Source organism: Entelurus aequoreus, linkage group LG20 (assembly GCF_033978785.1).
Source record: "Entelurus aequoreus isolate RoL-2023_Sb linkage group LG20, RoL_Eaeq_v1.1, whole genome shotgun sequence".
Lineage (NCBI taxonomy): Eukaryota > Metazoa > Chordata > Actinopteri > Syngnathiformes > Syngnathidae > Entelurus > Entelurus aequoreus.
The window spans coordinates 40843256-40859177 of NC_084750.1; the positions used below are offsets into that span (position 1 = coordinate 40843256).

The following is a 15922-nucleotide window of genomic DNA, read 5'->3' on the forward strand; positions in this document are numbered from 1 at the left end:
CAAACAACTATTTTTCCACGTTCAACAAATTTCCAGGAGTTCCTGTTTTTTTCTAACCTTATTTTCATGCTTTTATGAGTGCCATGACTCCTTTTGACATTTTTCAACCCCAAATTCCAGGATTTTTCACAATTCCTGCTTTTACAAAGCCCTATTTCCACCCTTTTTTCAACGCATTTCAAGCGTTCCACCGTCAAAACATTCCTCTTAGTCAGGACTAAAAATTAAGTTGCTTTTTTTAACTTGAAAAATTCCCAGTTTTCCCGAAATTCCAGGAATTCTGTAATACCATTTGATTGAAAATCTTGTTTTATTATTTTTTTTGGTAAAGTCATTTACAAAAGGTAAACATTCCACCTTCAACACATTTAATCCATCCTGGAAATTCAAACAACTATTTTTCCACGTTCAACAAATTTCCAGGAGTTCCTGTCTTTTTCTAACCTTATTTTCATGCTTTTTTGAGTGCCATGACTCCTTTTGACATTTTTCAACCCCAAATTCCAGGATTTTCCAGAATTCCTGCTTTTCCAAAGCCTTATTTCCACCCTTTTTTCAACGCGTTTCAAGCGTTCCACCGTCAAAACATTCCTCTTAGTCAGGACAAAAAACTAAGTTGCTTTTTTTAACTTGAAAAATTCCCGGTTTTCCCGAAATTCCAGGAATTCTGTAATACCATTTGATTGAAAAAATGTTTTATTATTTTTTTTGGTCAAGTCATTTACAAAAGGTAAACATTCCACCTTCAACACATTCAATCCATCCTGGAAATTCAAACAACTATTTTTCCACGTTCAACAAATTTCCAGGAGTTCCTGTTTTTTTCTAACCTTATTTTCATCCTTTTTTGAGTGCCATGGCTCCTTTTGACATTTTTCAACCCCAAATTCCAGGATTTTCCAGAATTCCTGCTTTTCCAAAGCCTTATTTCCACCCTTTTTTCAACTCATTTCAACCGTTCCACCGTCAAAACATTCCTCTTAGTCAGGACAAAAAACTAAGTTGCTTTTTTTAACTTGAAAAATTCCCAGTTTTGCCGAAATTCCAGGAATTCTGTAATACCGTTTCTCAATTAAAAATGTTACTACTTCGACATTTCTCGACCGTTTTGAAACAAAATCCAACACCAACCATTTCAAGTCATGCAGAACATTCACTTTTTTTTTTTTTTTAGCATTTTCAAAAAAAATTCTCGCCTTGTCACGAAATTCCCAAATTTCCCTGACATTCCCATTGAAAACGCCCACATTTTTTATCCGATTCAAACTGTTCCAAGTTCAAAATATTTAGCCTGTTCAGAAATTGTGTGCTCACCTTCGACAATTATTTTTCAAAAAAATCACAGATTTCCCAGAATTCCAGGTTTTATGGGACATTTTTCCCATTCAAAATGAATTGGCCATTTTTCTAACTTCCACCATTTCCACATTTTTCAACCGATTCAAACCATTCCACCTTTAACATATTCCACTCATCCTGGACATTCAAACTATTATATTTCCAAGTTTACAAAAATTCCAGGAATTCGCAGAACTTTTTTTCATTCTTTTTTCTGTCGACTACTCCTTCCACATTTGTCAACCCACTTCAATCGTTCCACCGTCAAATCATTACTCTTTATCCTTTTTTTTAAAAAGTATAAACCATGATCATCAAAATTGTAAGAAATAAAAGCTTGACATATTTCACTTTAGTTTCACATTTGAAGATGACATATTGTTACCGGTCCAATATCAGCAAAAACCCAAGTATCAGATTGTATCGGCTTGCATCTAAAAGTCAATTCCAAAAGGTAAACACTTTGGTATATAGGCCAGGACTATTGGACAAGCGGTAGAAAATAGATGGATCATACAAGCAGGCTTGATGAAACCATTAAAACTAAGGTTGTTCATGTATGCAGTACTCCCGCCACCCTGCAGGGAGCAACAACGAGGCATGTGTGTCACAATGAAGCAGCAGTTGGGCGAGTAGAAAAATACTATTCATTCAAGACTGAAAAATATCAAAATAAATCGCCAAAATCGGACATTTTACGATCAGACAACCAACTATGGATGTTCTGCACCGACCAAGTGCTCAAGTCCATGTTTCTTGTCGGATCCTTTAAGCCAAGGACAAGGTGTCCCGGACCGGAAGTCCCAGGTATAAACTCCATCACCCTACGTGGTCAGACATTTGTAAGTAGATATCTTTTTTTTTTCTATTCTACTGTATTTTAATGTTGTTCATTATGTATTTTCTGAGGTGGTACTTGTGGAAAAAGTTTGAGAATTACTGTTCAAGGGAAGGAGCCAAAAAAATATACAAACATTACAAAAAATACAACGTCCATTGTGTACATGACATAAATAATTATGTTGAATTTTACATCAATAAAATAGGTTCAATGTTAAAACATTGACACAAGAAAACGATAGAAATGAAACATTGCCATCAAATCTGCACAGCTGTGAAACATTGACATCAAATCTGCACAGATGTGGCTCATTACAAATTAAGGTGTAGCTTTGTCACCCTCTACTGGTCAAATTCAGGACTACGTGTATTTAACGGGATTTGATCGCCAGAGTTATTAAACAACCCCAAAACAACACGACCACGAATACAAATAACATCACAAAGTTAGCCATTAAAATACATTCATATTTAGTCTTTTAGTCGCTGTACAGTCCGATTTTCGTGATTTTTTAAAGATTTTTTTCTGGGTTCATAGTGCCATCTTCTTCTACTCACTCTGCTGTTGCTTCATTGTGACACAAATACTTCGCTCTCGCCCCCTGCCGGGCGGCGGGGTTACTGCATAGATGAGCAACCCCAGTTTGAATGGTTTTATCAAGCCTATTCGGGTGATGTGATTAGATGTGTCCTACAGAAACCATATTAAAACAAAAATATATTTTTACCCTGTCTTTTTCCGTTTTCATACATGTTTGAAAAAGCTCCAGGGAGCCACTAGGGCGGCGCTAAAGAGCCGCAGGTTGCTGACCGGCATTCTAGGGACAAAGGTTGTTAAAAGTTTAAAAAATGTTACTATCTTGTGTAATTTCCGATAATGTTTTATTTGGTTAAATTCTACACAAGAATATGTATCTCTTATTTTCAAAGAAGCTTTGTAAGGTCATGTTACCTCCAAACTAAACCAAATTGATACCAATCCGCCGGATAAAGAACCGAATCGTTAGGCAAAATGGAAAAGTAGGAGTCGTTACAACTTGTAAATCTAGATGTTGTAATAAACAAACTTTTCATGATATTCAATTTTTTTTTAGTTCCACCTGGGTTCTGAGCAACCATTTTCCAACACGGAAAAATAATATATACTGTGTTTTGTACTGATATTGCATCGGATCAATATGGTATCGACCAAGGCCCCAATACTGACGTCAGAAGTGGAAAGGTGTTTTCCCCTATTTTCCGACAGCTGAGTAATATTTTCTTGGAAAGTGTGTCCCTGGCCGTGAAGGATGTTTTTTATTAGGGATGTCCGATAATGGCTTTTTGCCGATATCCGATATTCCGATATTTTCCAACTCTTTAATTACCGATACCGATATCAACCGATACTGATATATGCAGTCGTGGAATTAACACATTATTATGCCTAATTTGGACAACCAGGTATGGTGAAGATAAGGTCCTTTTTTGAAAAATTAATAAAATAAAATAAGATAAATAAATTCAAAACATTTTCTTGAATAAAAAACAAAGTAAAACAATATAAAAACAGTTACATAGAAACTAGTAATTAATGAAAATTAGTAAAATGAACTGTTAAAGGTTAGTACTATTAGTGGAGCAGCAGCACGCACAATCATGTGTGCTTACGGACTGTATCCCTTGCAGACTGTATTGATATATATTGATATATAATGTAGGAACCAGAATATTAATAACAGAAAGAAACAACCCTTTTGTGTGAATGAGTGTAAATGGGGGAGGGAGGTTTTTTGGGTTGGAGCACTAATTGTAAGTGTATCTTGTGTTTTTTATGTTGATTTAATAAAAAAAATACCAAAAAAACGATACCGATAATAAAAATACCGATATTATCGGACCTCTCTAGTCATGTTACCTCCAAACTAAACCAAATCGATACCAATCCGCCGGATAAAGAACCGAATCGTTAGAAGTAGGAGTCGTTACAAGTTGTTGGAATAAACAAACTTTTCCCGATATTGTATTTTTTTTAGTTCCACCTGTATTCTGAGCAACCAGTTTCCAACACGGCAAAATAACATATACTGTGTTTTGTACGGATATTACATTGGATAAATATGGTAAGTGTATACTCAAAGGCTCCATTACTGGCATCAGAATTGAAAAGGTGTTTTCACCTATTTTCCGACGGCTGAGTAATATTTTCTTGGACATATTGCTCGTCAAAAGTGTGTCCCTGGCCGTGAAGGATGTTTTTTTATAAGTCTGACAATCATCCCACAACTGTCCTTGAGCACCATTCAGGATTCGTGCCTTGAGACCTCCCTGGTCCACCTGGGCCCTGCATTTGTTCAAGTATGGCCGCACATCTCCGCCAAGCAGAGAAGGAGCAAAGTCTGTTGTCCAAACACTAAAAAAAGAATACGCCGTATTTGAATTTCGCCTTTTACATACAATCTTGTTTCATTTGCTGATGGTTTGAACGTTTGCTCAAAAAAGATTAGATGGGTGTGTGGGGCAGCTTGGGGCCAAACCGAAATGCTAACAGTTAGCCCGGTGGCTAGATAGCGTCAAGTAACAAAAAAATACAAGCAATATGTACTAAAAAAGATAGGAATTATGGCGTGGGGTTGGTTTTTCAGGAGTTGGGCTTGGCCCCTTAGTTCCAGTGAAAGGAATTTGGAATCATCAAGTTCATATTTGAATCAAGCCAGGTGGCCAAATACTTTTGGCAATATAGTGTATATTACCTAAAAAAAAAAATGTGTTTAAGATGTTAGCATGCTAAAGTTAACATGCAAAAAGTACCAACATATGACTGAGGTGTACACTTACAAAATTAGCAAACAAACGTCCAATGTGTATACGACACAAAATGTCTAGTGTATATTTACTACAACAACGATGAGTTCAAGGACCGCCGAAATTAGTAGGGCAAAACGGCGCTCGCCAAATACTCATCAGTGAAGCATGTTTGATATAGACAGTGGGCTTTCTAACAATAAGGAAGATTTGTGGCATGTTGGTCCTCCTACACAAAGCATATTTAAAAATGTTTTTTTTCCATTTTCATCCATTTTTGAAAAAGCTCCAAGGAGCCACTAGGGCGGCGCTATATAGTTAAAAGTGAAGTAACTTACAGCGGACTGCATGGCTCTGACTGTCCCCTCTTGACCTGGTGAAAGGAGCACAGTTCTCAGCCTCCTCATCCAGGCCCGGTGGACTTTGCGCTGGGTGCTGGAGTGCTCTTCCGCATTTGCATAAAGCCGGCAAAGTACCGCGCTGCTGTGTTTCATTAACCTCAGCCTGAGGGAAGTGCAGTACTCGCTCCCAAAGACACAAACGCGCCTCGCGTTGCGGTATGAAAGGAGGTCGACGCCGGCGTAGAAAGTCTCTCTTTTGGTTCAAATGATACGTATTTCTTTAAAAAAAAAAAGAATACAGTTACAATTCTTGAATAATAATAGTTTAAACTGTCATGATTCCAGGTTTGTTATTTTCCTGTATTTATAATCAAGTCCTGTCCTGGTGCTCTTGTTTTGTCAGTATTTCCTGTTTTACATTTTCCAATCCTTGTCCTGCCAGCTAACTAGCACTATTTAGTTCCACTTGGTTCCCTCTTTCCGTGTTGGATCTATGTACATTGTGCTATTTTTTTTGTTTTGGCTTCCAGTGCACTTCTCAGCTACACTATAGCTTTTGCTAAGTCATTATAAACACCGCTGTCTTCTGGACTCACCCGAGCCTGACGCAAAAACAAATAGTGACTTAAAATGAGAATTTCTTCCAATACATTTTTGAATTCATAGATACCTTGCAGCAATGGTGTCCAAACTACGGGTCCGAAGGCTAAATTTGGCCCGCGAGACGGCATGAGATCAAAAAAGAATAGCGGTAAATGGTGTATTCATATCATATACAAATAGCTAGGGGTCTGATAGCTGCCATTTTGTCGCCGTTTGTGGGCCAACAAAGTTAGCTCATCCATTAATTATACTTTCCAGAAACAAACAATGCAGCATTTACTTATGACCCAATCCAAACAACCTTCCCTAGTCATGGTGCAGGACAAAAAAAATTCGACAAGTGCAAAAAGTCAACAAACATGGTCACGCACAACAAAACCTGCTCCTTGAACTTTGTGGATATTATAAAAAACAAAAACAAATGTCCAATCAACTTTGAAAAAAAAAACTATATGTATTTGTGTATATATGTATGTATATGTATATATTTTTGTGTATATATGTGTGTATGTGTATATATGTATGTATATATATATGTATATGTGTGTATATATGTATGTATATGTGTGTATATATGTATGTATATATATGTGTATATATGTATGTATATATGTGTATATATGCATGTATATGTGTGTATATATGCATGTATATATGTATGTATATATGTGTGTGTGTATATATATATATATATATCTATATATATATATATATATATATATATATAAATGTATGTGTATATATATATATAAATGTATGTATATATATACATACATATATACATATGTATGTATGTGTGTATATACATACAAATATATATATACACACATACATATGTATACGTACATCTACATGTATACACACATATACACATAAATACATACATGCATACACATATATGTGCATATGTGTGTATACATGTATGTATGTATGTATTTATGTGTGTGTACATGTATGTGTATACGTGTATACATATATATGTATCTGCGATGAGGTGGCGACTTGACCAGGGTGTACACCGCCTTCCGCCCGATTGTAGCTGAGATAGGCTCCAGCGCCCCCCGCGACCCCGAAGGGAATAAGCGGTAGAAAATGGATGGATATATATGTATGTATAAATGTATGAATGTGTATATATTTATATATATATATATATATATATATATATATATATATATATATATATATATATATAAATGTATATATACACACACATATATACACATATATACATGCATATATACACACATATATATTTATACATATATATACATACACATATATATATATATATATATATATATATATATATATATATATATATATATATATATATATATATATATGTGTGTATGTATATATGTATAAATATATATGTGTGTATATATGGAGTATTTGCCAATCCCGATAAATACCTGATACGATATCAGCACAAATCACAGTACATACAAGTGAAAATACTCAGACTAACCATATGACAGACTAATGCCATCTTTAAACTAAAGTGGAGTGGTAATTTGTTTTTTGTGACGTCTAGTGGCCAAAATAATTATGTTTGTGACGAAGTAATGATGCGGACACGTTTGTTACTGCCTTGGAGACTTTTTATGTGTAAATTGTGCAAATGTGCTGTTTTACACTGCAATTAAGGACACTTATTACGTATGTGTAGCTTGTGTGCTCGGCTGTTGTGTAGCTGCTTGTAGCCCATAGCCTACCGTGTGCACCTTTTTGTTAGTGACTTGACTAAAAGAGAAGAAATTGTGTGCTTGTTGGAGGACATTTAGATGTTAACGAAGTCAACGCGCTGCAGGACTACCGTTTGTGTCAGGGATTTTGACACGGAAGACGATACCATTCGATTTGTGTGTTTTTGCTGATATCAGACCCCTAATGTGTACTTTGAAGTTCCACTGGAGGTGCAAGGAAGACCTGGCACTGTCTTGAAAATAATCCCACGCTGTTTGGTGACCACAAGCGCCACTAATGACCTTGTATGTTCCAATTTACCAGCCCACGCATAACGAGTGAGGGCAGATTATGCAGTGTGAAGCCACGAGTCCTGCAGCCTGAATCGGTAATTTAGTGTTAAAACGCCCAGAAAAGGTCCTCCAAAATAGCGTTTTTATAGAACGTTCTGAGGCTATCATGCTGTAAGTGGTTTGTAGTAGTGCCAAATATCACCCACGCGTCCTCTTTGGAAAAATCTTTTTTTTGTTGTTGTGTTTTTTTCCTCGGGAACCTTTTGACAGTCTCGTGTGATGGAACAGGCAGTAAATACTGTATGTAGTAGATGGTGAAGTATGTTCAAAGTGAAAAAAAAACGTGTGTATTTTCAGCATTGTGTGTAAAATCCTCCACAATTGTGCATATTGCACACAAATATGACAATCTGAAAGGAAAAGGCAAAAGAGTACTTGAGTTGCATGTAATCCGAACCTTGATGTTCTTTATGCACGCCTTCTTCTTACAGCCAAACCATTATGATGTTCAATATTGGCCCAAACAACCTTAGAAATGATCAATTATTTACCCAGCAGGCAATTCTTTTATTTTTTTTTAACTTGGTTTTGTTTCCAACATGTCCGAAATTAACTAAAAATTAATGAAATAATAATTAGTATTTTAGTGAAATCATTAATTAAAGTCTGCAATAATTGTAATTAAGATAAAGATGATTAAGACATTGAAATAACACCGTTTAATTTTTTTTTAAAATGTTATTTATTTTATCGTTTTATTTGGATTTGCTTTTCGGGTTGAAAAGCAAAACATTTTTTTATATTTTATCTATTTTTCAGCCAAACAATTATGATGTTCAATATTTGCCCAAACCACCCTAGAGAAAATCAATTATAATCACCGAGCAGGTATTTATTTTTTTTTTTTTAGCAGTTTTGTTTGGTTTGGTTTGCTGTCATTGTTTTTACATTTTATTTGTACGACAAGATCACAATTTATAGCTATTTTTAATTTATTTTTCAGCCAAACAATTATGATGTTCAATATTGGCCCAAACAACCTTAGAAGTAATCAATTATATTTACCTAGCAGGTCATTTTGTTTGGGTTTTGAGCAGTTTTTTTTGGTTTGCCTGTCATTGTTTTTACATTTTATTTGCACTACAAGATCACCATTTATATATTTTTTATATTTATCTCTTTTCCAGCCACACAATTATGATGTTCAATATTGGCCCAAACAACCGAATAATCAATTATATTTACCCAGCAGGTAATTTTTTAAATTTTTTTTTACTTGGTTTTGTTTCCTACGTGTCCGAACTAAACTAAAAAATAATTAAATAATAATTAGTATTTTAGTGAAATAATTAATTAAAGTCTGCAATAATTGTAATTAAGATAAAGATGATTAAGACACTGAAATAACTTCTTTTTTTTAAATTGTGTTTATTTTATCGTTTTATTTGGATTTGCTTTTCGGGTTGAAAAGCAAACATTTTTTTTTGTATTTTACATCAATTTTTCAGCCAAACAATTATGATGTTCAATATTTTCCTAAACCACCTTAGAGAAAATCAATTATATCTACCGAGGAGGTATTTTTAATTTTTATTTTGAGCAGTTTTGTTTGGTTTGGTTTGCTGTCATTCTTTTTACATTTTATTTGTACTACAACATCACAATTTATATCTATTTTTCAGCCACACAATTATGATGTTCAATATTGGCCCAAACAACCTTAGAGGTAAACAATTATATTTACCTAACAGGTCATTTTGTTTGGGTTTTGAGCAGTTTTTTGTGGTTTAGTTTGCCGTCATTGTTTTTACATTTTATTTGCACTACAAGATCACCATTTATATATTTTTTATATTTATCTATTTTCCAGCCCAACAATTATGTTGTTAAATTTTGGCCCAAACAACCTTAGAAATAATCAATTATATTTACCCAGCAGGTTTTTAAAAACATTATTTTTACTTGGTTTTGTCTCCTACATGTCTGAAATAAACTAAAAATTAATGAAATAATAATTAGTATTTTAGTGAAATAATTAAAGTCTGCAATAATTGTAATTAAGATAAAGATTATTAAGACAATGAAATAACACAGTTACATTTTTTTTTTAAATTGCATTTATTTTATTGTTTAATTTGGATTTGCTTTTCGGGTTGAAAAGCAAAAACTTTTTTTATATTTTACATCTATTTATCAGCCAAACAATTAAGATGTTCAATATTTGCCCAAACCACCTTAGAGAAAATCAATTATATCTACCGAGCAGGTATTTTTTATTTTGAGCAGTTTTGTTTGGTTTGCTGTCATTGTTTTTACATTTTATTTGTACTACAATATCACAATTTATATACATTTTTCATCTATTTTTCAGCCACACAAGTATGATGTTCAATATTAGCCCGAACAACCTTAGAAGTAATGAATTATATTTACCTAGCAGGTCATTTTGTTTGGGTTTTGAGCAGTTTTTTTTTTTGTTTAGTTTGCCGTCATTGTTTTTACATTTTATTTGCACTACAAGATCACCATTTATATATTTTTTAGATTTATCTCTTTTCCAGCCACACACTTATGTTGTTTAATTTTGGCCCAAACAACCTTAGAAATAATCAATTATATTTACCCAACAGGTAATTATATATATTTTTTTACTTGGTTTTGTTTCCAACATGTCCGAGATAAACTAAAAATTAATGAAATAGTAATTATTATTTTAGTGAAATAATTAATTAAATTCTGCAATAATTGTAATTAAGATAAAGATGATTAAAACACTGAAATAACACCGTTTTGATTATTAATTGTATTTATTTTATCGTTGTATTTGGATTTGCTTTTTGGATTGATTCATCTAAAGGGTAGAAGTTGAAGCATACACACACAGGGTACATTTTTATTTTTATGATGTCCTAATGTTTTATTTAGACTTTGGACATCTCTCTTAAAGGAACGGCTCAATTCAAAGAGCCATAAATCCCACCTCTCCTTAGCGACTGTTGGCGGGTGTGTCCAACCACGACTGAAAGAAATGTTTAAAAAAATGTTAATTATTGCAAAATGATTGATAATAATTCATGCTGATTGTGGCGGTGAAATCCTGAAAGACCTTCTATGTTGGGGGAAAGGAAGTCCTTGCTGCTGGTTCTGTGTGTAACACGGAACTCTCTGTCCTTTGCTCTTGTTCCTGCAGGACGAATGTCATAGGATGACCACTGCTGGTGGGGTGCATCTGTCTGTGCTGTCCTCTCTCCTGGCCGCGCTGGGGGCCCTGGCCGCTGTGTCCGCCCTGGCCGTGGCTCCGCTCTCCACCCTGGCCAACCTTGCCTACGGGGCTGCCGACGTCACCCCGGTTCCCGGGGTAACGGCAGCCCCGTCGCCCTCGCCGTGCTCCAGCCTGGTCGCCGGGGTGCTCTATGGCTCTTTCTCCCTACGGGAGCTTTTCCCCTCCAGGGCTCCGGGTTGTTCCTGGTCCCTAGAAAACCCGGACCCCACCAAGTACTCCCTCTACCTCCGCTTCAACCGCCAGCCGTCCATCTGCCGGACTCACTCCCCCATGCTGCTGTCCCTGGATCACCACCTGGCCAATCAGAGCTGCCCGCTCCACTTGGAGACGGCGCCCGAGCGGGATCAGGAGGTGGTAGATCTCTGCAGTAGCCCGTTCGACGCGGACGCCCCCTACTCCTTCCTGCAGTTCGATAAGAACTTTGTCCAGCTGTGTCTAACCGGGCACCCGGCCGCAGACGAGCCTCGGCTGTCCAAGGATTTATTGGAGACCAGACTAGTGGAGGTGCTACTCATCAACAACGAGAACTCCAGTCAGTTCACCTGCGGCGTGCTCTGTAAATGGTTCGAGGAGTGTTTTCGGAGCGGGGACCGCAGAGACGAGGGTGTTCTGACCCGAGACGGCTGTGGTCTGACCCAAACAGGCTGCATATGCCCAAACCATAACATCATGCCGCCTTCCGTCCCGCTGCTCCCGGAGACGCCCCACACCTTCAGCAACGGATCGACAGTTCCCGACGACTGCTGTGTCACGGAGCTGCATTCCAACGACGCCATCGCCATCGCACCCAGAGACGTCAGAGAAGGTAAGACGACATTTTTGTGCTGCTTTTTTCAACTCAACGCCTGAGATCACAATTTGGGAAGTAATCATTCAACCCCGCGCAAAGTCATTGCTTCCACTTCCTCCCTCTACCTGGTCCGAAATAGTCGGAGATTTGAGTATTCGATTCGGACGAGTCTGACTTAATATCAACCTCACAGTTTGAATGTTTGAATGTTGAAAAGCTGACGCTGAACTGAAATGCTAATGGGATGTAGAAATGGTTTAAATGTTGAAATCGTTTATATGCTGAAATAGTTTTAATGTTGCAATGGTTTGAATGTTGAAGAGTTTTAAATTTCCAAGGAAGCCAGAATTTGGTTTGGAAGTTGGGAAAGTGTTAGTTTGAATGTCCATGATGAGTGGAATGTGTTAATGTCGGAATGGTTTGAATCGGTTGAAAAATGTGGGAATTGTGCAACTTGGAAAAATGTCCCATCCGTTTCAATGGGAACTTCCTGGAATTTTGAGAAAAGAGGGATTTTATTGAACATGATTACGAGCATGAATGTCCTGAGCTGAATTGGTTGGTGTTGGAATTGTTTAAATCGGTTGAGAAATGTTGAATTAGTAACAGTTTTTAATTGAGAACATCCTGTAATTTCGGTAAAACCTGGCATTTTTCTAGTTCCTTAACCAACTTGGTTTTTGTCCTCAATACGAGTGTTTTGACGGTGGAACGGTTGAAATGGGTTGAAAAATGTGAAAGGAGTTGACGAACTTAAGAAGGGTGGAAATAGGTTACCAAAAAACGTGAATTCCTGGAAATTTGTTGAATCTGGAAAAATGGTAGTTTGAATTTCCAGGGTGAGTTGAATGTGTTGAAGGTGGAATGGTTTGAACGGGTTGAAGAATGTGGGAGTTGTGGAAGTTTGAAAAATGGCCAATTCATTTTGAATGGGGAAAATGCAAAAAAAAACAAAAAACAGGAATTATGGGAAATCCGGGAATTTATTTTAGAATTGTTGACGTAGAGCAGTGGTTCTCAACCTGTTTTCAGTGATGTACCCCCTGCGAACATTTTTTTAATTCAAGTACCCCCTAATCAGAGCAAAGCATTTTTGGTTGAAAAAAAAAGAGATAAAAAAGTAAAATTCAGCACTATGTCATCAGTTTCTGATTTATTAAATTGTATAACAGTGCAAAATATTGCTCATATGTTGTGGTCTTTCTTGAACTATTAGGAAAAAAAGATATAAAAATAACTAAAAACTTGTTGAAAAATAAGTGATTCAATTATAAATATAGATTTCTACACATAGAAGTAATCATCAACTTAAAGTGCCGTCTTTGGGGATTGTAATAGAGATCCATCTGGATTCATGAACTTAATTCTAAACATTTCTTCACAAAAAATAAATTTTTAACATCAATTTTTATGGAACGTGTCCACAAAAAATCTAGCTGTCAACACTGAATATTGCATTGTTGCATTTCTTTTCACAGTTCTTTTTGACAGACATTTTAGTGAGGGTCAAACCATCATGGCATGGGGGAAACTCTGGGTTTAGGAATAGCCTACTTGATTTGATGTTCAGTTTATGAACTTACATTCATATTTTGTTGAAGTATTATTCAATAAATATATTTATAAAGGATTTTTGAATTGTTGCTATTTTTAGAATATTTTTAAAACTTCTCACGTACCCCTTGGCATACCTTCAAGTACCCCCAGGGGTACGCGTACCCCCATTTGAGAACCACTGACGTAGAGCACACAATTCCTGAACAGGCTGAATATTTTGAAGTTGGAACAGTTTGAATCAGATGAACAATGTGGGAGTTGTGGAACTTTGAAGAATGTCCCAATGATATCAATGGGAATTTCCCAAAAATTTGGGAATTTCGGGAAAAGCGGGAATTTTTTTGAAAATGGTAAAAAAAAACTTGAATGGTCTGAAAGAGTTGAAATGGTTGGTGGTATTGGAATTTTTCAAATCGGTCCAGAAATGTTGAAGTAGCAACAGGTTGAATTGAGAAATGGTATTACGGAATTCCTGGAATTTCGGGAAAACCTAATTAAGAGGAATGTTTTGATGGTGGAACGGTTGAAATGCGTTGAAAGATATGGAAGGAGTAGTCACATCTAGTATTGCGTACTCCAATGCTGAAGTTGAAGGTAAATGCTGACAGAATGTAGTATGAATGTAAGAATAGTTTGAATGTTGGAATGGTTTGAATATTGAAGAGTTTGAATTTTCAAGAAAAACAGAATTTGGTTCGGAACTTGGGAAAGTTGAATGAGTGGAATGTGTTGATGTTGGAATGGTTTGAATCGGTTGAAAAATGTGGGATTGGTGGAAGTTTAAAAAATGGACAATTCATTTTATATGGGGAAAATGTCCCTGAAAACTGGGAATTCTTGGAAATCCGGGATTTTTTTTTTTAATTGTTGAAGTAGAGCACACAACTTTGAACAGGCTGAATATTTTGGAACTTTAAAAAATGTCCCATTTTTTTCAATGGGAATTTCATGGAAATTTGGGAATTTCGGAAAAAGCGAGAGTTTTTTGGAACATGTTAAAAGACTTGAATGTTCTGAATGAGTTGAAATGGTTGATGTTGGAATTTTTCAAATCCGTCGAAAAATGTTGAAGTAGTAAAAATGTTTAATTGAGGAAAGGTACTATGGAATTCCTGGAATTTCAGGAAAACCGGGAATTTTTACAGTTCAAAAACAACTTTGTTTTTTTTCCTGATTAAGAGGAATGTTTTAACGGTGGAACGGTTGAATTGGGTTGAAAAATGTGGAAGGAGTAGTCAACAGAAAACAGGGTGGAAATAGGGTTTGAAAACACGGGAATTCCTGGAAATTTTTTTAACTTGGGAAAATTATAGTTTGAATGAGCAAGATGAGTGGAATATGTTGAAGGTGGATAGGTTTGAATTGGTTGAAAAATGTGGAAATGGTGGGAGTTAAAAAAATGGACAATTAATTTTGAATGGGGAAAATGTCCCTGAAAACTGGGAAATCTTGGAAATCCGGGATTTTTTTGAAATTGTTGAAGTAGAGCACACAACTTGAAAAAGGCTGAATATTTTGAAGTTGGAACGGTTTGAATCAGATAAAAAATGTGGGAATTGTGGAACTTTGAAAAATGTCCCATTTTTTTCAATGGGTATTTTCATGGAAATTTGGGAATTTCGGGAAAAGCGGGAGTTTTTTGGAAAATGTTAAAAGACTTGAATGTTCTGAATGAGTTGAAATGGTTGATGTTGGAATTAGTTAATTATTACATACATAGTTTCTGCCCAGCCGCTACAACGGGGCATTAAGAGTGCTGCTGTGTGGGTGTTTACAATTTCTTTCATTAATGCACACATTTTAAAAATGCAATTTTCAATGTTGATGATTTGCATCTGCAAGGAAAAAAAACTTCTTTTTTTTTTTTGGTTATTTAAACTATTTTCCCTAAAATACGCATTGAGGCCACCGAGAGTTTTATTTAATTTTTTTCTGAATGCTCGATTAATCGGACTAACTGATTACTAAAATAATCGATAACCGCAGATCTGTATTGTTCGACAGCTTTAAACCAACATTTCTGTGAACGACAAATAGTATGAAAATATGCTCGATTTTTATTTTTTTCCCTCTCGCAGTCTGCATACTGATTTTTAAACACCGATTTTTCAATTTTGTATAATGGCCTCTAATTACCCTAATCAGCTCAAAGTGGACCCTCTGAGCCCCTCCATCAAATAGATTGACTAAGTAGGACTCGAGCCTTCTGATATGTGCTTCAATGACCCTCCCCACCAAAAAAGGTGTGGTTTCCGCGCACTTCATCTGGCGTGCGCAGGAAATGTGTACACGTGCGTGAGAGGGTGTGTTGGGAGCAGATGATATTTGACAACCATGCGCGTACACATGGCCGTTCATACATGAGTGCTTCACGCGGCCTCCCTTTTGTAAACAAGGGAATTTG

At 36.0% G+C, this 15922-nt stretch overlaps 1 protein-coding gene across 3 annotated transcripts in view; it reads left to right on the forward strand.

Moving 5' to 3' along the window:
- The first annotated feature begins 1949 nt into the window (after window positions 1-1949).
- The window catches only part of adgrb2 (adhesion G protein-coupled receptor B2), a 536693-nt gene continuing 522720 nt past the window's right edge, over window positions 1950-15922 (forward strand). For all 3 annotated transcript variants that reach the window (XM_062030114.1, XM_062030112.1, XM_062030113.1), the window contains exons 1-2: window positions 1950-2180; window positions 11079-11976. In XM_062030114.1, the coding sequence (XP_061886098.1) occupies window positions 2058-2180; window positions 11079-11976 (1021 nt within the window). In that variant the 5' untranslated portion in view covers window positions 1950-2057. The remainder of the gene's footprint in view (window positions 2181-11078; window positions 11977-15922) is intronic.